The sequence below is a fragment of the Diuraphis noxia genome, unplaced genomic scaffold (genome assembly GCF_037042655.1).
Source record: "Diuraphis noxia isolate RWA-SAM2 unplaced genomic scaffold, SU_Dnox_SAM2 contig0001, whole genome shotgun sequence".
Classification (NCBI taxonomy): domain Eukaryota; kingdom Metazoa; phylum Arthropoda; class Insecta; order Hemiptera; family Aphididae; genus Diuraphis; species Diuraphis noxia.
In genome coordinates this window covers 42,098,289-42,122,230 of record NW_028301711.1, presented here as the reverse complement: position 1 = coordinate 42,122,230, position 23,942 = coordinate 42,098,289, and the positions used below count along the sequence as shown (strand labels likewise).

General features: G+C 28.4%; 1 protein-coding gene across 2 annotated transcripts; it reads left to right on the top strand.

The window, feature by feature from the left end:
• The first annotated feature begins 219 nt into the window (after positions 1 to 219).
• Positions 220 to 19,499, top strand: ck (unconventional myosin-VIIa ck). Of its 2 annotated transcripts, none has more exons than XM_015517806.2 (38): positions 220 to 576; positions 2,036 to 2,107; positions 2,174 to 2,287; positions 5,109 to 5,255; positions 5,330 to 5,514; positions 5,581 to 5,702; positions 5,763 to 6,019; positions 6,082 to 6,247; positions 6,315 to 6,445; positions 6,524 to 6,708; positions 6,775 to 6,985; positions 7,460 to 7,595; positions 7,655 to 7,899; positions 7,973 to 8,128; positions 8,191 to 8,381; positions 8,439 to 8,730; positions 8,798 to 8,908; positions 8,970 to 9,179; positions 10,437 to 10,637; positions 10,702 to 10,878; positions 10,941 to 11,161; positions 11,220 to 11,466; positions 11,526 to 11,699; positions 11,774 to 12,001; positions 12,074 to 12,247; positions 14,203 to 14,320; positions 15,805 to 15,931; positions 15,997 to 16,166; positions 16,231 to 16,421; positions 16,506 to 16,624; positions 16,689 to 16,944; positions 17,032 to 17,169; positions 17,250 to 17,634; positions 17,724 to 17,852; positions 17,978 to 18,074; positions 18,325 to 18,422; positions 18,492 to 18,661; positions 18,739 to 19,499. In XM_015517806.2, exons 2-38 carry the CDS (start codon positions 2,090 to 2,092, stop codon positions 18,937 to 18,939), a joined length of 6,498 nt encoding a protein of 2,165 aa, XP_015373292.2. In that variant the 5' UTR covers positions 220 to 576; positions 2,036 to 2,089; the 3' UTR covers positions 18,940 to 19,499. The 2 variants fall into 2 exon arrangements, with proteins under 2 accessions (XP_015373292.2, XP_015373293.2); XM_015517807.2 differs by having other exon boundaries at positions 221 to 576; positions 10,944 to 11,161.
• Positions 19,500 to 23,942: the final 4,443 nt, after the last annotated feature.

Here is a 23,942-nt window from a genome sequence, read left to right as displayed (position 1 = left end):
CACTGGTAGTGGTAGTAGCGGTAGCGGTGATCGTGGTAGCTTTTAGCGGTAGCGGCGGCGAGCGGCGTCTGTAGTTGTAGTTGTAGTTGTTGTGAGTGGTGACTATAATATTACTATATTATTATTATTATTATTATTATTATTATTATTATTATAGTCGTTGTTGGCCGCCCGGATAAACCCGCTCACACGCGCACGATCGGCGAACGATATTTGATATGTGTTCTTTCTATTCACGATAAAACGACTACTTACGCACGAACATTCTGTGTGTGTGTGTGTGTACTCGAAAATTATATTGTATCATATAATAGATAACACGCGTCGAGTTCGCACGACGTCTTGGCAGTGCGTGCGTAACATCAAATCTGCCACCGACCGATTTTTTGGAAAATAATCATTAAATTATATAAATTATTATTATCACTCTTATATAGTGTGAATACTTGTGTGGCAGCGTGTCTATATTTTTACAACTAACCCAAAAGGGGTTTGTCGTAAACTTTTTCGAAAACACTATCCGACTCAACTAGTAACCACTTGTCTTGTTGGTCCGTCGACGATAATAAAATCACAGTGAGTACTCCGCTATACACCGTAATCATGTCGACTAGATTTACCTACCTATCTAAATTTGAAGTATTTTTGGTTTTTATATGAATTGTGTGAGTATTGACAATAACTAATAAGATCAAAAACTCACTTTTAGCAAATTTAACAAATCCAATCGATATTACTCTCATATTACATATATTATCTCAGGACACAAAATTTGCTGATTTTCTTATACCTACCTGGCTTAAATGCTATAAATCCATAATTTAAGCGTCATAGGTTTCTATTAGTCATATACAACACCATGTGATGAATAGGATGTACATAATGTACTGATTTAATTATTGTTCTGGTTGGCTGCATTTTGTATTGTATTGTGTTTTTAATGTTTCAATACAGAAAGGTGCATATATTATTTATTTTTTTATATGACTAATGTACCTATCTAATTATTCAAATAATATACAAGTTGTATTGAATTGGCTGTTATTCTGTAGTAAATCCATCAATATTATTTTTAATTTTTAATTTTTACTATGTATATACATTGTATGATAATGTAAGGTATGCTGGTTATTCATAAGCATAAACTATTTGGTGTACTTAATATAATATTAAATGATGTAATTTAATGCAACATATAATTTACATATAAAACCCCGTATAAAACTCTTATCTTATGCTTGTTATTATTAGATGCTGGAATTATATGCATTTACATGTATTTTGCACAAACATAAGTGTTGAAAATATAAATGTTTCAAATTTGAACTGATTCAAAAGACATTTTATTTTCCTTACTTAATACAATCATACCTATGTTTGGCAAGTTTTGACATATTTTGACAAAATATCACATACTGTGCATTTTTATTAAATTCTTAATGAATAATATTGTTTTATATTTATAATGATTTATAATAGGTAATAATATTGTATTGATAAAAGATTACTTGATTATAAATTATTAATTTACAGTCATATGCAGTTATATATTTTTAAGACAGGTGTTTTTTTTCTTAAATTTTTCAGTTTTTATGTTAACAGATTATAATACTGATAAATTGAACATTCTTTATCTAATACTTTATGTACAATCAAATTTTTAATTAAATGTACTTAGATAACATATTATTTTACTGAAAAAATAACTAATTACCAACATAAATACTTGTGATACCTACTTTTATTTCTAATCTGCTTATTTAGCATCTGCTTACCATCTTTATTTCTCTATATTTATAATTTGTTATTATAACCAAAAAATATATTATTTGATATCTAATTATTTCATCTTTTTTATTTATTTAAATGAATCTTCTATTATGTCGTTCCATAATTGGCCACTTATTACACATATTTGCATCTTATTTTATTTATTTATTGGTCGTTTGTTTATGTTATATAATTCCAGTCTCTATTTTTTATTATAAAATGAAATTAAAATTTACATAATGAATAACATTGTTGTTATTATTAGATGAATGTTTTGATGGTATGACATTGCACTGCAAGTTGCCATCCTACATCCGCTATGGTTATAGTAACTAGAGTAAGTTTAAACAAGTTTTTTCAATTTGTTCTAAATAAATTTACTATTCATTTAAAACTATTTTAGGGAGATTACATTTGGATAGAACCAATTTCTGGAAGAGAGTTTGATGTTGCAATTGGTGCTAGAGTTATTTCAGCTGAAGGAAAACGTATTCAAGTTAAAGATGATGATGGAAGGGTATGTTACAAATATTGTATTTATTAAATTTTAATAAATTAATACTACAGTGTTACTAGTTATAAATATTTGCTTGAAGTATAGAAATACTTACATAATTTATTCATAATTTAAATTCTTATTATATGATTTTATGTTTTGGGGTTAAGCCCTTATGTATTATATTATAATAACCACCAAAAAAAAATTAATTATGTTTTAGTTATAATTTCTGGATATTATTTAGGCAAAACACTGGATCCCCTGAAGTTAGCCGAATCAAAAAAATTCAGTGTTAACCCAATAAAAAAACAGGGGGAGGGGTAAACTACTAGTTAATTTTTCGTTCACTAGACTAGATAATGTATACTTTCATGTACTTTCAAATAATTTTTTAAAATTTGTACATATATTTTCCAATAGTGGTTTAACCCCCCTAAAAAACTAACATTGGTATTCATCCTTTTTGTTAATCTAAGCCTAAACTATTATCTAATACTTTGTCGCCTTACAATAATAGTATATTTAATAATTTAAATTTTACATTTTAGAAGAACGGTATGGGTATTTTTCATTTTCAAAAAAAAAATAAAAAATATATAGTTGTACACAGAAAAATAATGATTACATTTGAGTTGCAAAGGTTATTATTTTTTTAATTATGTTGTCCCATTGTTACGTCGGTGGTGATTACCTGACAGTTTCAATAATACAATTTTAATTGAAAAAATTCATAATTCTATTTTTTTGCCTTTTATCATGGATGTCTTATGTCAGCCCTATGCTAGATCCATGTCACAATTAGACGACATTTCACCTCAGTTGAGAACTACTGTTGGAAATTGTTTTCAAAAAAAAATAAACAACATTATAAAATTATACTATATGTATAGGTGTTATAAATTAAATCATAACCCATAATTGTGTTTCCTATCTACGATAAAAAAAAAAAAAAATTAAAATATAGAAATTCTTATTATAATCATTATATTGTCTTTATTAATTACATCAATATATCACAATATTTAACAGCAAGCCTAAATTTTATAAATTATAAACATGGTTATGCTAGTTAGTAAAATTATTTAATGAAGTAAATACAATAGTATTGAAGACTAAATAAATAATGTTGCTTTTTGAGACTGTCAAATTCTATATCAGCATTTCTGGTATGAATACCACTGGTAGTACACAGAATGCCTTTTGATGGTACCTAAGAAAATCCTTCTTTGTAAAAAAAATAAAATTGAACATATTAATTATAATGTTATTTGGTTTATTTGATGTTAATAATAACATACCTAATTGACCATGTCTTATTTTCCCTTTATGCATTAAATGCTTAAAATATTATCATAATTTTGTAGTTACTAAAAAATAACAATTCTACATATGTAAAATAACATATACATTTTTTATACAAGCAAACAATTAACGTTATTTGATCATGTGGTACATGAAAATGTTCAAACTGTATATTATCATATGCGGATATAAAAAGTTTAAGAACTGCTGTTCTATAGCATTCTATTAATTAAATATGTTTTCAAAATTAAAATTGGGCTTTTGGTACTTGGTGAATCCTTCTTTCGATTTTGAGATTTTTATAGCCACATTAGTTACAATTTTTGATTGCAAAATATAGTGACAAGTGACTTCGCATATTTATGTTCTGAATTTCCTAGAATTTTAGCAGTAGTGTATCTTTGGTTATTTAAGTGTTCAGGGAACTTTTAAACATTAATCAGTTACCTACCACACATACAGTGTGAAAATATTCACAGTGAATATAAAATATTTCCTAAATATGAAGAAAAATAAAGGTTTGCTTTCAATTGCCTTAATACTGTGGTTCTTATTAATTAAAAATAAATAAAAATTTAAGAAATAATAAATAGGTTTTTCTGTTATTTATTTTAAAATAAACTTTTAAAGATATTTATAATTTCATTTTAATGCACTGAAATTACAATTATTTTTCCATGTAAATGGACTTTTTTTAAAGTTATTGCATTGACTCATTCATTTTATATATGAAATAACATGTATATTGTGGTATGAAATTGATATTATTTTAATCTTTGGTATTATTATAGACATTTGGGTTTGACACTTATTAATACCATTCTCAAAATCTAAATTATTAATAAATCGTTGTATTCAATTTTTTAGCCAATAAAGATTGATTTTATCTATAGAATCGAGGCTTGCATACTTTCACATGATTTTGTTATATTTTAAAGTTATTTTCTGTTGTGTTATTGATCTAAAATCTGTATTATTTTTGAAAAATGCATTTAATTTTAAATATCTTCAAATTGTCCTATAATTACTCCATTCACAAACAATAACTTTTTCACTTCTGCAGATATACCTTGTTGGTTACCGTAGAATTTTAGAAAACTCTGGCTCCCATTATTTTAAGTTTAAATAGTAAATAGATTCATATAGATCTCAACATTTAAATTGAAAAATTAAAATAAAATAATTAAAAACATTTTATTTTATTTACCATTGAAATGTAGTAGTGAAGAAGTTAACTAGGCTGGGTTTTTAGTAAGAAACGTATGTAAGAAATAGACCCAAAATACATTTTAACAATATTTTTATTATTATTAAATATTCATAATAATATGATAAAATCAAAGTATATGTTTGTTTTTGAATTGTTTAAGTTAAAACTTAGTATTTCAAAATTGTTTCCATTTAATGAAATAATGTACTCAAATCCATTTAGTTTTTTTATTAAATTATTGTCTACAATTAAAATTTTATTTTTAAAACTTGATAAAAAGTGATCAATAAATGATTTTATTGTATTTACAATTTGCCTAATCTCTAGGAATTATGGCTTACGCCAGAGAGGCGAATTAAAGCAATGCACCCTACTTCAATTCACGGTGTAGAGGACATGATATCATTGGGTGACTTACATGAAGCAGGAATATTAAGAAATTTACTTATTAGATACAATGAAAATTTAATATATGTAAGTGTTAATATTTATTAATGTATATTTTTAGCTTATGGTAAATTATAACTGGCAATATTCTCTTATTTTAGACTTATACTGGATCAATTTTGGTTGCGGTTAATCCTTATCAAATTTTACCTATTTACACTGCTGAGCAAGTAAAATTGTACAAGGATAGAAAAATTGGTGAATTACCTCCTCATATTTTTGCTATTGGAGATAATAGTTATACTCATATGAAAAGATTTGGTCAAGATCAGTGTATAGTCATCAGGTATGTTTTATTGTATTTTTATAGTTAATTATAATTGATTAGTTAATACTTTCATTTAAAATTTAGTGGTGAAAGTGGAGCTGGTAAGACTGAAAGTACAAAGTTAATTTTACAATACTTAGCAGCTATTAGTGGTAAACATTCTTGGATTGAACAACAAATATTAGAAGCCAATCCTATACTTGAAGGTTTGTTATATTTATTCTTAGCTTGAAGTTATGTTATTATCAAAAACATTATTTTTCTAGCTTTTGGTAATGCAAAAACTATAAGGAATGATAATTCTTCAAGGTTTGGTAAATACATTGATATACATTTTAATAACAATGGTGTCATTGAAGGAGCAAAAATTGAACAATATCTGCTAGAAAAATCTCGTATTGTGTCTCAATCTCTTGATGAAAGAAATTATCACATATTTTATTGCGTATTAGCTGGTCTTTCTGCTGAAGATAAAGAGAAATTAGAACTTTCTGATGCATCTCAATATAAATATCTTACTGGTGTAAGTAACTTTTTACATAATATGGTTATAAGCATAATTATTTTATGTTTTTCATTTTGTAGGGTGGAAGTATTACTTGTGAAGGGCGTGATGATGCTGCCGAATTTTCTGATATCAGATCAGCCATGAAAGTGTTATTATTTTCTGATCAAGAAATTTGGGAAATCTTAAGATTGTTAGCTGCACTACTTCATATTGGAAATATAAAATATAAAGCTGCAATAATTGGTTATTATTTTCATAATATTTATATTAGTAATCAATGTTTTTTTTTTTATAATATATTTTACTTTAGATAATTTGGATGCTACTGAAATTCCTGAACGTATCAATGTTACAAGAGTAGCAAATTTAGTCGGAGTTCCTGTTCAGTCGTTAATTGATGCTTTGACTAGGAAAACCATATTTGCTCATGGTGAAACTGTGGTATGCATTGAACTTAGTTAAATTTCATTATTGTCAATAATTGTTTCCAGTTAACTATTTTTATCTTATTTATACAAGATTTCAACATTATCAAGAGAACAGTCTGTAGATGTAAGAGATGCATTTGTAAAAGGAATTTATGGTCGGTTATTTGTTCATATTGTTAGCAAAATCAATAATGCTATTTATAAACCTAAGAGTACAACAAGAAGTGCTATAGGTGTTTTAGATATATTTGGTTTTGAAAATTTTCAGACAAATAGGTAATTACAAATTAATTAAAATTATTTTTAGTTTAATTTTTAATTTATATTTTTTGTATTGTTTAGCTTTGAACAATTTTGTATAAACTTTGCTAATGAAAATTTACAACAATTTTTTGTTCAACATATTTTCAAATTGGAGCAACAAGAATATAATCATGAACATATTAGTTGGCAACATATAGAATTTGTTGATAATCAAGATGCTTTAGACCTGATTGCTACTAAACAACTTAATATTATGGCTCTGATTGATGAAGAGTCCAAATTTCCCAAAGTAAGTTAAATTTTAAATTTTATTATTATATAAAAGGGAATGTAATGTGTGTAGCATGTACCTATAATTATTATTTTTTCATAAAGTTTGTTTTTACATAATATTATTTTATATTGACCATTCTATATATACCCGTATAGATATAAGTAAAATTATCATAATAAATTAATTTACCTATTATATTATTATAGCAAATTAAGTATTTTATGTTAAACTTTTGGTTCTTGAATTATATTTCACTGAATAATTAATTATTGCTATATAATGTTAATATAATCATCTCAATGTTTTTTCAAAAAATAACCTAAAATCATAGTATATTTGTAGTTTTGGAAGTGATCCTAGTAGTGTAAGTTTAAAATATTAAAGAGAAATGTGCAAGGAATTTTTATTTATCTAAAAAAACGATTAAACTTTATTTTAAAAACCTTATACACACTGTTTTATTATATGAGAAAATTACTATTTGTATAGGGTACAGATCAGACCATGTTAGCCAAAATGCACAAAACACACGGAAATCATCGAAATTATTTAAAACCAAAATCTGATATGAATGCATCATTTGGATTAAATCATTTTGCTGGTGTAGTTTTTTATGACACTAGAGGTAATATGATAAAGTAATTTTATATTTTTGTTATTGATAAATAATTTTTACCAAAATAGGTTTTCTGGAAAAAAATCGTGATACATTCAGTGCAGACCTTTTACAATTAATACATATTTCTACAAATAAGTATTTGAAAGTCTTATTTGCTGAAGACATTGGAATGGGTTCAGAAACTAGAAAAAGAGCTCCAACACTATCTACACAATTTAAAAAATCTTTAGATCTTCTTATGAAAACCTTATGTACTTGTCAACCATTTTTCATTCGATGTATTAAGCCAAATGAGTTAAAAAAACCAATGGTATTAATTTATTTTTATTTTTATGATATAAAAGTTACAAAACAGAAGACAACGTTTTGTTTGTATTATTTAGATGTTTGATAGAGGTCTTTGTTGCCGTCAACTTCGATATTCAGGTATGATGGAAACAATACGAATTCGGCGAGCTGGATATCCTATACGTCATGGTTTTAATGAATTTATCGAACGTTACCGCTTTTTGATACCTGGAATACCTCCAGCGCATAAGGTTTGAAATAATTTTTAATTTTATAATGATCCCAAAGAAATTATTTTGATTTTAATTTTTAGACTGATTGTAAAAAAATGACAGCTCATATTTGCCAAGCTGTTTTAGGACGGTCCGATTATCAATTGGGAAATTCTAAAATATTTTTGAAAGATGCTCATGATTTATTTTTAGAACAAGAGAGAGATAGAGTTTTAACTAAAAAGATTATTATTATTCAAAAGTCAATAAAGGGTTGGGTATACAGAAGAAGGTAAATAATTTTTATTTAATAAATATTGTTTTAATATTATAACAATAACATTTTTAGATATTTACAAATGAGATCAGCTGCAGTATTGATTCAAAAACATTTTAGAGGGTATTCTCAAAAGAAAAAATATCGTCAAATGCTTGTTGGTTATCTTAGATTGCAAGCGGTTATCAGATCACGTGTATTATCTCATAGATTTAAACATTTACGTGGTCATATTGTAGGATTACAAGCACAATCTCGAGGCTATTTAGTAAGAAGAATGTGCGCTCATAAAATGTGGGCTATAGTTAAAATTCAAGCACATGTTAGGCGTATCATTGCTCAACGTCGTTTCAATAAAATAAAGGTAAGTTTTCTTTATTTAATTAGTATTGTTATTATATTATGTTTACTAATAATTATTTTTACTTAAGTTTGAATTTAGAATACAGATTGAAGCTTTGAAGTTAAAAAAAAAAGAAGAAAGGGAACTCAAGGAAGCTGGAAATAAAAGGGCTAAAGAAATTGCTGAACAAAATTATAGAGTTAGTATTTAAGATAGTATTTGTTTTTGTATAATGGATAACATTTTCCAAAAAACTTTAGGAACGCATGGAAGAACTAGAAAGAAAAGAACATGAAATTGAAGAAGAAGAAAAAAGACAAATGGAAATTAAAAAAAATCTTATTAGTAATGCTGCAAGAAAACAAGACGAACCTGTGGATGACAGTAAACTTGTTGAAGCTATGTTTGATTTCCTCCCAGATTCTAGCAGTGAAGCACCTATGCAAACTAGAGGGACGTCTGTTTTTATGGTATGGTTATGTTGTTTTAAATAATTTGTTCTATAACTTTCTCAGTGTATGTTCTAAATATGCATCTAATAATAATTAAAAGTTATATATAATTTTAAATCATTGGATCATAATATATAGTATGATTATTTAATAAAAGCATTATATTTATTATTTACTTAATATATTATAATAAATACAAGCTGTAATTTGTAAATTATAATTACTTAAAAGTTCAAGATTTATGATTGAGTTTAAGATGTATTGTCTTCATTTTTATTAACCCATAATATACCAAAATGCACATCCAGCACTTTAATTTTGTATTGTAAGTTTAAATGTTATAGTTAATTGGTCTATTATCAAACATTAATGTAAAATCATTATCTATGTTTTTTCATTGGGTTTTTTTACTTAAAACAATGCTTCACTCCATGTATTTCTTTGTCTTACAAATGTACAACATAGCAAAAACTGTTTTGAATTGGGATAGTACCACTCGGGCTATAATGATAGCTAGGATTCCCCATTGATATAAAATATATTTGAGAATATTATCTGTTAAATATCATTGTTGTTTTTTGATATTACTTACAAGAAAAAAAGTTCTTATCATATTTTTGTGTTTTTCAATTGTGAATAACTATTTGTAGTTTTGATATTGAAAAGTAAAATTAAATTTCACAGCTGAAATCTTTTTTTTTATGTGGTGGAAATTTTATTTCTTGGTTATGTCTGTAGCCTTCTCTGTCCTTTCCTGCCTAAAACAGTTTTTGCTATGTGCAACATTTGTTAGACGAAGACAACACATACTGATATAACAATCCCTTAACCCTTTCACCGGTGAATTACAATTTTCAGTATATTGTACTGTGCAGGAAAACAATTTTTTCAACTTGCATCTTTGGAGTAATGTAATCATTTATCATATGTTCGTTATTACATTAATCAAAACATTTATTGTTAATTTTTAAAATGAAAAGATGGATTTATGTATTTATAGCTTAGAAAGGCTGATATTTGAAAATGTTCATTATTCACTCAAAAATTAAAATATCAAAAAACCAACAAGAAAACACTTGCTTTTCTTACATTTAAGTTTGATAATATGTCATCTCACTTTAACATTGAAGCTAACAATACAAAATTTAAACTGTATTATATTATTTGGTATATTAAAACAAAGACAATATATTTCACAGATAGAATGTCCTTTTAATAGGATTTATTATTTTTATATAGTAATAGTAATTTAATCATTTATTTTTAATCTACTAGGATCTGCCTACTTCAAAAACTGATGACCAACAAGATATTATTACTGATATGCAACCAGTTATTGATGATACAGAAGACTTGAGTGAGTTTAAATTTCAAAAGTTTGCTGCAACATACTTTCAAGGAAATGTTTCTCATCAATGTTCAAGAAAACCTCTCAAGCACCCTCTTCTACCATTACATGCTCAAGGAGATCAATTGGTTTGCAACAATTTTAATATGCCACATTAATATTTGTTGTTATATTATAAAAACAATTTTTTAGGCTGCTCAAGCTCTTTGGATTACAATTTTACGATTCTGTGGAGATTTATCTGAGCCAAGGTATCATACAATGGAAAGAGATAATACATCAGTTATGTCAAAAGTAACTGCTACTTTGGGTCGTAACTTTATTCGAAGTAAAGAATTTTATGAAGCTCAAATGATTGGAATGGATCCAGTACGTATATTTTATTTGTTTAAAATTATAAATATTTTAATGCTTTTTACATGATATAAAAGCAGGAAAGCTTTTTAAAAACAAAACCTCGATCAATACGTCACAAGTTGGTATCACTTACTTTAAAACGGAAAAATAAACTAGGAGAAGATGTACGCAAGAGATTACAAGATGATGAATTTGCAGCTGATAGTTATCAGTCTTGGTTAGACGCACGCCCTACATCTAATTTAGAAAAATTACATTTTATTATTGGTCATGGTATTTTAAGAGCTGAATTAAGGTAATAAATTGTTAAATATTCTCCTGTGATAATTTTATAATTTTCTTTTCTTTTATAGAGATGAAGTATATTGTCAAATTTGCAAACAATTATCTGCTAATCCATCAAAATCGTCTCATGCTAGAGGATGGATTTTGTTATCACTTTGTGTTGGATGTTTTGCTCCTTCTGAAAGGTTTGTTAATTACCTCAGAGCGTTTATAAGAGAGGGCCCTCCTGGGTATGCTCCTTACTGCGAAGATCGTTTAAAACGTACTTTTAACAATGGTACTAGAAATCAACCTCCTAGTTGGTTAGAATTACAGGTTTGTGATATGCCAATTAGTGTAATAAAACAATTATAAATCAATGTAATTAATTTTAGGCTACAAAATCTAAAAAGCCTATAATGCTTCCTATCACTTTCATGGATGGAAATACAAAAACATTGTTGGCTGATTCTGCAACTACAGCTCGTGAACTTTGTAATCAGCTCTCCGATAAAATTGGATTGAAAGATCAGTTTGGATTTTCCCTTTATATAGCATTATTTGATAAGGTGTCTATTACTAATATTTGTGATTTGTTGTTATGTATGTTTAAAATAAATATGACAATAAATTATTTATATAGGTATCATCATTAGGAAGTGGTGGCGATCATGTTATGGATGCAATTTCACAATGTGAGCAATACGCTAAAGAACAGGGAGCTCAAGAACGCAACGCGCCTTGGAGACTATTTTTTAGAAAAGAAATCTTTGCTCCTTGGCATGAACCTACAGAAGATCAAGTAGCTACGAACTTAATATATCAACAAGTTGTCCGAGGAGTTAAGTTTGGTGAATACCGATGTGATAAGGTATGTGAATTATTATATAAATTAAAAAAAAAATAAAAGTACACGAGTTATTCCAATTTAATGAATTTGAAGGAAGAGGATTTAGCCATGATTGCGGCACAACAATATTACATTGAACACAACACTGATCTTAATAATGAGAGGTTATTAAATCTTTTACCAAATTATATTCCCGATTACTGTTTAACTAATGCCGAGAAATCAATTGAAAGGTGGAATATATTGATTATTCAAGCTTACAAAAAGGTAAGAAATTTATATTTAGTTGATTTAAATAAAAATAAAAACACCAAGAGCAATGAAGCTTTAATATTGTCTTAAATTGTAATTAAACTGAAACTAGATAGCATAATAGAACTTCAGATAAGGATGTGGTTTTCAGTTTAATTTAGCATTTCACTTTGGTTGTGGTCTGGACGAATTTCCCAAAAACTTAGAACTATGTTTTTTTTTTTTTATAAGTTTAAGGTCAATGGATGTGTTTGCTTCAGGGACAGTTAACAACTGAGGTAAGGTAGGCTAATGTGTATATAGCCAAAAGTTCTTCAATAGTATCTATTTTTCTGCATGCAACATTAACAATGTTATAAATAGCAGCTGCCCTAAAAACCATTCTATATTCTAAATTAATTTTATTTATTTTGATCACTTAAGTTAATTTTACAATAACATAAATTGTTAAAGTATTTTAATGCATTGTCATTCTTTCATAAAATCATCTATTAATTTCATATTTTTATCAAAGTATTCCTGTGATTATCTAAAGCATTACTTGTTGGTCCTGTTGTACGATAATTTTAAAATTATAAATTAAAATTCTATGTTATTTATGTTGTCATGAATTTTATTAGATTATTTTGTATTGAACATATTCCAATGGGTAATTAAAATAATACCCACTAATCACAATTGATTAAACATTTTACTGATATTTTTATGGTTTAAAATTTTTATATAGTTTGGTTTATAGACAGCCTATTTTAATAGAACTAAGTAGCACAGTATAATAATTGTTTAAGTATGAGAAATATTGCATGAATGTTTTAGCAAAAGCAGATAAAGTTTGAAAATTATGATTTAATTACACTTTTCACTTGCATGTTTTTTTTAAACTATTAATTTATTTATCAAAACAGTGTAAAAAAATTTCATGTTTTTAATGAAGCTTTACTATATTAGTAAATTTTTGTATACAAATGTTTGAATATGTTAAGAAAGAAATATATTCGACAACAGTAATATATTTGGGATTTTATGTATGCATAAGGATTAGAGCATCTTGGAAATTGAATTGGAGAGTTCAAAGTTATGTTATTTTTTTTATTTTTTATTTTTTTTCTGTTTGAACCGACAGCAGGGGAGAAAGTTATGTTATTGACTGAAACCATTATACACCTCTATAATAAACCTCTAACTGTAATTATAATATAAACTATAATTTAAAGTTATACAAAATTATTCTAGTCTTCTATCTTACTAAGAGTAGGATTTTGGAGCCACTAACAATATTTACTAGATTCGATAAAATGTAATTCACAAAATGTTCTAACATAAATAAAATACTACTCATTATTATCCAACATGTGTATTTTGAAGTGCACAATTAAGAGAATGTGATACCCACATGTGTTGTCTCTGTCTTAAGGGCATAACATAATAAATTGTATGCTCATCAGATCATGTTTAGCTCTGTTAGTTTAGAATTTAAAGTGGATCGACCTCTTATAAAATTAAAACTTAAGATTATTATCTAGTCAATCTCATAGGCCTTGCTATCATATGTTAATTGATAAGCGGGTTATGAGAATTTTAAAATTTTACATTTAAAATTTTAAAATCCTCACAACTCAAGTTAAAATAAAATATGATAAAAATCCTATGAGATTGATTAGATAATAATCTTAAGTTTTAATTTTATAAGAGGTCGATCCACTTTAAATTCTAAACCAACGGCACTTAACGAAATCTGCTGAGCATAAAATTTATGATGTTAATCACATCTTCTTAAGGCATAAACAGTTATTTGTGTTAATGTTATATTTTATTTTTACCATTTATAGTTAATAATTTGTTTGACATGAAATTTTTATATGCTTGGTTTATTCTTTATAAAATAATCAGTTTTTAGATTTTGAAATTAATTTTTTTTTGTGATTGTATTTGTATTTTTTTATGTCTACTGCATGTTAACAACATTTTAGAGCTATTATTTGAAAGAAAATGTTGCTCAGTTGAGAGTAAAAGAAGACGTTGTGAGCTATGCAAAATTTAAATGGCCATTATTATTCTCCAGATTTTATGAAGCTTACAGAAACTCAGGTACTGTAAAGTAATATTACTTATATTTTCAAACTATATACAATAAGAATAATTAATCAAAATAAAAAGGTAGGCAAGATGGCACCGCTGTGCTATACAAGTAGGTATCAGTGGGTCACTGTAACGAATATTTTAAACTCAAGTAAGGATAAAATATCTTAGTATGTGAAAATCGATTCTGAACAAAGACCTTTTAGCTTATATTACCAAGTTTATTTTATGATATTATTGCTATTAAAGTAATTTATTTTCCTATTAGTAATAAAATTTCATTTGAAAATGTATTTATTTAAGTATATTGAACATAATAATATACTTTAAAACAGCGGTTCTCAACTTTTGTGTAGTGGCAACCTAAGATATTTTTCCAATTTTTCATGCAACCTTTTTATAAATAATATTTGATGGGATAATCAGAAATAACCGAACCATTTAACATTATTTATGACCCAAAATTGGGTAACCCAAAACCACTGCTTTAAAAGGTACTTACAAATAATATTTGTACGGTTAACTAAAAAATATTGAATATTTATTGAAAAAAAATAGACAATAGTTCATTTATGGGTAAATATTCAATATACAAAAAATTGACACTTCAAACGATCATAAAAGCTTTCGTAATAATTTAAGCAATATATATAAGCATTTTTAAATTGCGATATTTCATATTATATTCAAAATTCCCTTTTTTTAATTGCATTATTGTAAAAGTACGAACAAAGATAATTTTCTTACCATTAAGTTTCTTAGTAGGTTAATTCACTCATAATTTTAAACTAACAAAGAAAAATATGGACTTCTGAGTGTTTTTCTATACTATAAGTGTGCAATGTTCTCTTAATAGTAATATGCATTGAGGTCTAATTAAAATTATTTATAATTTTTAGTGAGATACTCATATTATAGTCAATAATATTATGTTATAATAATATAATTGATCATAAAATACATAAATATGATTAATTGTTTTTTTTTTCTAACTATTTTAGTTACTTTGTTGTACCTAATTTAGAAAATATTCACTATTCAGTGGAAACTTGAAAGTTGAAACTGTTCAATTGTGGTGTTTATCATTATTATAATATTTTCCATACACAATTATATTTTATAAATATTTAAACTAATTATAAGCTACTATCTTTTTAACAGAAATGTTTTTAAATAAAAAATAGTTATTAGTAAAATCTACTATATTAATGGTAGACATCTACTGATAGTAATTATAATTATTATTATTGTGTTCTTCAAGCAAGCACCTACTATTTATTTTAATATATGCAATCTTTTATTTCTTAAATTTAAAATACAAATCTTGGAATATAAATGTATTTGACATTGTAATTTCTACAATTTTGTTTTAATCCAATTGAAAATGGTTATTTAATTATAAAATGCTTTATTTCAATAGCATTATCTATAATCTTTTATTTTCGTCCAGAATTTTTTTTTTTTTTGATTGCTATTTAATTAATAATCAATAGGTCCAAATTTACCAAAAAATGATGTAATAATTGCTGTGAATTGGACGGGTGTTTATGTTGTTGATGACCAGGAGCAAGTTTTGTTAGAGTTGTCATTTCCTGAAATAACTACTGTCTCTAGTCAAAAGTATGTTACAATTTTTTTTTTATGCATATTTAAGTGATTTTAATGATTAAGTATTTGTGTTTTAGAACTACCAAAGCATTTACTCAAACGTTTACACTTTCGACTGTAAGGGGAGAAGAATTTACATTTCAAAGTCCAAACGCAGAAGACATAAGGGACTTGGTGGTTTATTTTTTAGAAGGACTGAAAAAAAGATCAACATTTGTTATAGCAGTTCAGGATTACAAAGCTCCTGGTAAAATCACATTAAATTAAATCTAGGAATTTGAATTGTGCTAAATTTTTATACACATTTTCAGGTGAAGGAACTACATTTTTAAATTTTCAAAAGGGTGACTTAATTATTTTGGAAGACGAGAGTACTGGAGAAACTGTTATGACATCTGGTTGGTGTGTTGGATACTGTGAAAGAACTGGTGATAGAGGAGATTTTCCTGCGGAAACAGTTTATGTACTACCAACATTATCAAAACCACCAGTAGATATATTGGTTAGTATTTAAATTTTATTTATGATAATTTATGTGTGTAATAATTGTAAATTAATATGTTTATGATGAATATTTATCTTTTAGGCACTATTTAGCTTAGAAGCTGCTGATCAAAGCCGTAAGTTGTATTCACAGCCATTAAATGGGACTGAACCTAGAGAAAAGCCGCATAATTTAATGGAATATGCTATTGATCACTTCCGGTAAATAAGTTCAATGCTCATACAGCTTTTTGTTTTACTTAATTTTCTTTTAATTTATATTTAGAGCTCCTGCAAAACGTACAGTATCTAAAGCGTTAACGTTGAGTTCAGCAAGGCGTGCTAACAATGATGATTTATGGAGGCACACAAGAGAACCAATGAAACAGCCTCTATTAAAAAAACTCGCGGGAAAAGAAGAATTAGCTGAGGAAGCATGCTTTGCGTTTGCAGCCATGTTGAAATATACTGGTGATTTACCTGCAAAGAGACGATTGCCTAATGAATATACAGATCAAATATTTGACGGACCCTTAAAACATGTATAAAAAGATGATAAGACATTTAAATAAAATAGAAAATAGAAAATTAATTTGTGTAACAAAATATATATTTTTTTCCAATTTTAGGAAATATTGAGAGATGAAATATATTGTCAACTAATGAGACAGTTGACAGATAACAGGAATAGATTGAGTGAAGAAAGAGCGTGGGAATTAATGTGGCTGTCAACTGGTTTATTTGCGTGTAGTCAAAATTTATTAAAAGTAATAAAACTATAATCTTGTTTTAAAATTAGTTTATAAAATAATTTTTGATTTTTTTGACAATCACACTATTTGAATAGGAATTGAATTTGTTTTTGCGTACAAGACGTCATCCTATATCCCAAGATTCCTTACAACGACTGCAAAAGACTATAAGAAATGGTCAAAGAAAATACCCACCACATCAAGTTGAAGTTGAAGCTATTCAGCATAAAACTACACAAATATTTCACAAAGTATTCTTCCCCGATGACACTGATGAAGCATTTGAGGTTGACTCTTCAACGAGGGCTAAAGATTTCTGTACCAATATTTCTCAAAGGTTAACATTACGGTCCAGTGAAGGTTTCAGTTTGTTTGTGAAAATTGCTGATAAAGTAATATCTGTTCCTGAAGGTGATTTCTTCTTTGACTTTGTTCGTCACCTTACTGATTGGATAAAAAAGGCTAGACCCACTAGAGACGGTTTGTTTATTTATATTATTATTGATGTACCATATTGTGTTGTTGTTATAAGTAAACATAATGGAATATATAATGTTTTCAATACATAGGTACAACTCCGCAGTTTACTTATCAAGTATTTTTCATGAAAAAATTGTGGACAAATACGGTACCTGGTAAGGACAGAAATGCAGATTTAATATTTCATTTCCATCAGGAACTCCCAAAACTCTTGCGTGGTAAGATAATGCATCTGTATAGGTACTTGGTATAAAGCTTATATCAATGAATTGCAATTATTAATCAATAATGTTCATCATGCATTCATGTTTGATTATTTGAACTAATGTTATCAACTTTGCAGGATATCACAAGTGTTCAAAAGAAGAAGCCACTAGGTTAGCTGCATTGATCTATAGAGTTCGATTCGGTGAAAGCAAACAAGAACTTCAGGCAATACCGTAATATATATTATATAATTAAATTATTAAATTCATATTGGATGTAATAATTTAATAATGTGAAAATCTAGTGATAATATCATATAATGTTATGCATAATTTACATAAAAAGTAATCTCATGGTTAAGACCAAACTTTGGAAAAATCAGGGAGGACTTTGGGGGAACGCCCAGTTATTCAAAATCATCCTTAATACGAGCCTGCTGGTTTTGATAGTTTAATTTATCGTATTTATTATTTTTTTTCATAGTCAAATGTTACGGGAACTTATTCCTGGAGACTTGTTTAAAGTCCAAAATACAGCGGAATGGAAACGAGTAATTGTAGCTACATATAACCAGGACACAGGTTTGAATATTGGCTTAATATATTTTCCGTGAAACTATTTACAATTTTTTTTATTTCTATCATCTTTAGGTATGAGTGCAGAAGATGCAAAAATTACATTCCTGAAAATAATCTACCGCTGGCCTACATTTGGATCAGCTTTCTTTGAAGTGAAGCAGACCACAGAGCCTAACTATCCAGAACTCCTATTAATAGCTATTAATAAGCATGGAATAAGTCTTATACACCCTCAAACTAAGGTATTGTTTTGTAAACTCTTAACAAGTTTTCTTGAGTAGTAATCACTTTTATATAATTTGTACTATGTTTGTTTTAGGAGATTTTGGTAACTCATCCATTCACAAGGATATCAAACTGGTCATCAGGAAACACTTACTTTCACATGACAATTGGTAATTTGGTTAGAGGCTCTAAGTTACTGTGTGAAACTTCCTTGGGATACAAAATGGATGATTTGCTGACATCTTACATATCACTGATGTTGTCCAACATGAACAAACAGCGAACAATAAAATAATGATCAAATATAATAATATTGACCAAAGCACTTATCATACATTATGAATATTGTAATGTGTTAGTCATAATCTACGACCACGAACTTCAAAACTTTATGGTTATTTATTTATTTAATTATTTATTTATTTACTTAAATAATATTTATGTTAAACATTATGTTTTATGTGCCTATTATTGTTTAGTGTAGTGTGAAACCTCAAGTATTATAAAAGTAATAACAGTTATGCAATTAAATATATTATAATATTATTTAGTTCGATAATAGCTTCTATGCTCAAGTTTGTTATGACATAATATTGACTTGTGTTATTATTATTATTATTACTATTACAAATTTGTACACATATTTTTGTTAGATTTATACACTTTATGGCAATGATCAAATCATATTATATTAGGTTAGATATAACCATGTGCAAATTTATTAACACTAGTGCAATTAATTATATCTATTATTATTGGGAGGGAATTTTTTAGCTGATTATTATTGAATGTTTTGTTATGATATAGTAGTTGTGTTCTACATTTATTTATTTAAATACATAAATCATAATTTTATATATGTATATTTATTTTTAATATGATTTTATAATTTGTGTTTCACTGAAAGGAATAACAATAATAAGCAACATTACTCAAGCAAGAAATTCCGTATAATTCCTGATTTTAAAACCTTATGTTTAATCTCGTTTTCAATAAAATATAACATTAATAAGTACGTTAATTTTTATAGAACTAATGTATAAGTGTATAAAATATTGATTTAAAATTTAAATAATATCAAGGATATAAAATTTAAAATTAATATAAAAGTTTATTTAACTTAAAATTTAATTGAAATTTCTGACGTGATAAACATGCAGTCGTTGAAAAAAAGGTTTTCATACTATAAAGTATAAATATATTAATATAATAATACTTGTTTTATTTTTATAAGTAATTTCTAGTTCTTAGCTAGAACAACAAACAAATGTGGACAAACTAATTGCATGTGAATCTTTCGCGGAAATAGCTACCCATTAATGACACTACCTATTTTAAGTTTTTTTTTTTTTGGCTGATTAAGTTAAGCTAGCTTAAATTTCAGATAGAGGGTCGCGAGTGGCGACACCATCTTCGTTTTAGCAGTCTTGGTGGATTACCTGGAATGGATAAGGTAGATAATTTTTTTATAAGGTGATTCAAATGGAGAGGTGGTATTGTATGAAATCTTTTGGAGTAGCATTTTGGTTCAAGTATTGTTGCTATTTTTAGGTAATTAGGAGTGTGAGGTTGGAAACAAAGGAAGGGAGTTTGTTATTTTCCTTGTTTTGAAAAGTTTGAATTTTTCGTGTGTTTGATTTTTTTTTAGTGCATACTACATAGAAGGGGTATAATATATATTATCAATTTGATGTTTGGTTTAGTGTGTGTATTTCTGTGTAGCAGTGAGTATAGTGTCTGAAGATGATTGTTTAATTGTTGTTTATGGCCCATGTTAGGTGACGGTCTAATAGAAGTCTTAGTTTGAAAATTGTTTGGGAAGAAGGAATTTGCATTCTATAAAGACTATAAAGACTTTGGGTATGGCACCTTTTTTTAGAGTGAATGTATAGTGTGAAAGGATTTATCTTGAATGACTTTGAATCTCCAGTTAGTATACCATTTACCATAAGATGTAGGTAATTTTGCAAACTTCTAGAAACTAACACAGGGTCTGCATTGATAAAGATTATTACTTTGTCGTCTGCATATTATGTGATTAGCATGTAAGGTATCGTAGGTTGATCTGAAGTGCAATGTTTTGTAGTATCGAGGAAAGTAAACCACCTTGAGTAAGACCTGCTTTTATAGGTGCTTTGTTTGATACAGAGCAGCCATAACATTCTTTGACGTTGCGGTCAGTTAAGTATGATTTTATGTAAAGGTACTAAGAAAGGTGTAAAAATATGTTGAGTTTAAATAGTAGGACATTATACCATACCTTGTCGAACACTAGTGAAATATCAAGGAAGACACAAGTGCAATATATTTTTTCTCCAGTGAGTAGGAAATTGCATCAACTATCCTGTGTGCTTGATGGATAGTGGAATGCGATTGACGGAAACCAAATTGATGGTCAGGAAGTATTTATTATTATTTTTTATTTTTTATATTTTTTTTATTGATCAAAGTACATCGACAACTAGGCCATTAGTAAAATAAATTTTTTTTTTGTTACATTTTTAAGCTTCTTGGTCAGCCATTTCATTTCCGGGAATGCTTATGTGCCCCGGGATCCATACAAACAGAATATGTTTATTTTTTTTTCCTGCAAGTAATGTTTCCTCTTGGATGAGCTTTGTGATATCTGGTTGGTTTTGTGTATTTGTGATGGCGATTAAGTTTCTGAGTGAATCGCTAATGCTGGGTTGCATAAACGTTCATTAAACATTTAATGAACCAATAGCGCGCTATTGAATGAATAAATTATTTAATGGATCATTAAACGATCATTAAACTTATTGGTTCCTTAAACTAGAGGTTACCAGATCATTAAATTAGTGATCCGATTTTGGCTCACTAAATATTTAAGCAACGGTTTATCCATAGACTTATAAATTATAAGTCTATGGCCTCGTTCGTGTTTGACTCCCGTCCGAGCAACACGTATGTTATCGTTTAGTACGCCTTTATAGTTTCGATAGCGTATAGACCAGTCTTCTTCGACACAGGTAATATGATTTTATTCTCCCGTTATCTCAGTCCGTAATTACCGTCACACACATCAGCCGCATTACCTAATTATACGACCGCCGACCGCTCGCGGTCGTTACAGGCTCAAGGCCTCCCGATACCTCTCACCTTATCAGTATTCGTAATGAGTTCATCGTCCAAAACTAACATCGCTGCCACAAAGCTAATCAACAAACCACCTATATCACCATTAATTCTCGTTAAAACTAAAATACCACAAACTAGCAATAAGTCACCAGATGACCTTTCCGGCAGTGATGATATCTGGCAAACAGTAGACTCAAATAAACGAATCAGATCACCACTTACCAAATCTCCTCCATACAAAAAAGTAGACTCTAGCATTTTCATCTCAAAAAACCGCTACGCACCGCTCTCACCTACCTCGGCAATTGGAAATGAAAATGAAACAACGTATGGAAATCTCATCTGAACAGCCCACTGTTATCAATAATGATCCGAATATTATCAAAATAAATCTTACATCCCCTATCTTCATTGAAGAAGAGGACCTAGATTTCAATACCTTATGTCTCAAACTTAAGGAATTGACAGACACCTCCAGTTTTGTTTGCAAAAGTACCACAAAAGGTGTTAAAATACAAACATTTAGCTCCGATTCATACAGATCAGTAATCAAATTTTTTAAAGAGAAAGCTATCTCCTTCCACTCATATCAACCAAAAGAAAATAAACCGTTCAGAATCGTTATCCGTAATCTTCACCCTTCTACTGATATAAACCTTATCTCTAAAGAACTATCAGAACTTGGGTTTCAAGTCAAAAGCATAACAAACGTACTTCATAAATCCACAAAAACTCCATTGCCCCTATTTTTCGTCGACCTAGAACAATCCAAGTCAAATCAAGACATCTTTAAATTAACACTTCTCTGTTACTCCAAAGTCAAAGTCGAGACTCCCCATATTAAAAAAGAAATCCCCCAATGCCAGCGATGCCAGTCTTACGGCCACACTCGCAGTTATTGTTTTCATAACCCAAGATGCGTACGGTGTGGCAACAACCACGAATCAACTCAATGTCAAAAAGACCGTACTGAACCAGCCAAATGCGCTCTCTGCAGTGGCTCGCATTCCGGTAAATTATAGAGGCTGCCAAACTCACAAAGACCTACTGAAATACAGAAAACTACATCTCAACCCTTCACGAAGAAATAAAAAAGTTCATCAATTCTCCTCTGAAACAAATACCACCCAAGAGATCCCCAATTCTCAAAATTTTCCACCTCTTTCCAAAACCCCCACCAACAGCATACCACCGGGTAATCATAGAAACCACTGGTCCAAAAATGATATACCTGCCGAAAATAACCTAACCAATCAACTTTATTCCTTCATTAATGAGTTCATTAATCAACCCCTTGATCTCGCTACTCACGACGGTCATAGAGAAATTCTTCAAGGATGGACGCTAATCATCTGATTAAACCTATCACCATTTTACTATGGAATGCAAACGGTATACTAAACAATACAAACGAAATACAACTATCATTAATTGAAAATCAAGTCGACATAGCCACGATTACTGAAACTCATCTAACAAATAAATCGACCTTAAAAATATATGGATATAACATTCTGAGAGCAGACCACCCAGACGGCACCGCTCATGGTGGGGCAGCGTTAATCATCTCTAATAAAATAGCGCACACTCCATCTCTTCCCTGTACATCGATCGATATGCAAATAATTGACACTTCCTTGCTTATTAACTCTTTTCCGGTTTCCATTGCATCTGCTTATCTCCCCCCAGGCCGAAAATTCCCTGATAATGAGCTCCTTTTATATCTAACACAGATTAATCATTCATTCCTACTCGGAGCCGACTCTACTCTAACGCTAAACACCACTGTTGGGGCTGCTCAACAATCAATACTCGAGGCAGCTCTCTTCAGAATCTCATCATAACCAAAAACGCCAAAGTTCTTGCACCACGTGCACCAACCTACTGGCCTTCTCACCAAGACCGCAACCCTGATTTTCTCGACTTCTTCATCTCTAGTCTCCCTAATCATTTTCTGTCAAAGCTAACCAACCTTAATGATCCAGCATCAGACCATACTCCAGTATTGATTTAAATAAATTCCTCAATTTCATCGCACAACAATATTAATTCTTCCAAAAAAATCTGGCCAAGGGTTCGCACCATTATGACATGCAACACTAATCTCAACATCAAACTAAAATCTCACGCAGACATTGATGATGCTATAAGCACTTTTACAGAAACTATTCTCAATGCTAAAAAAAATGCTTCCGTTCC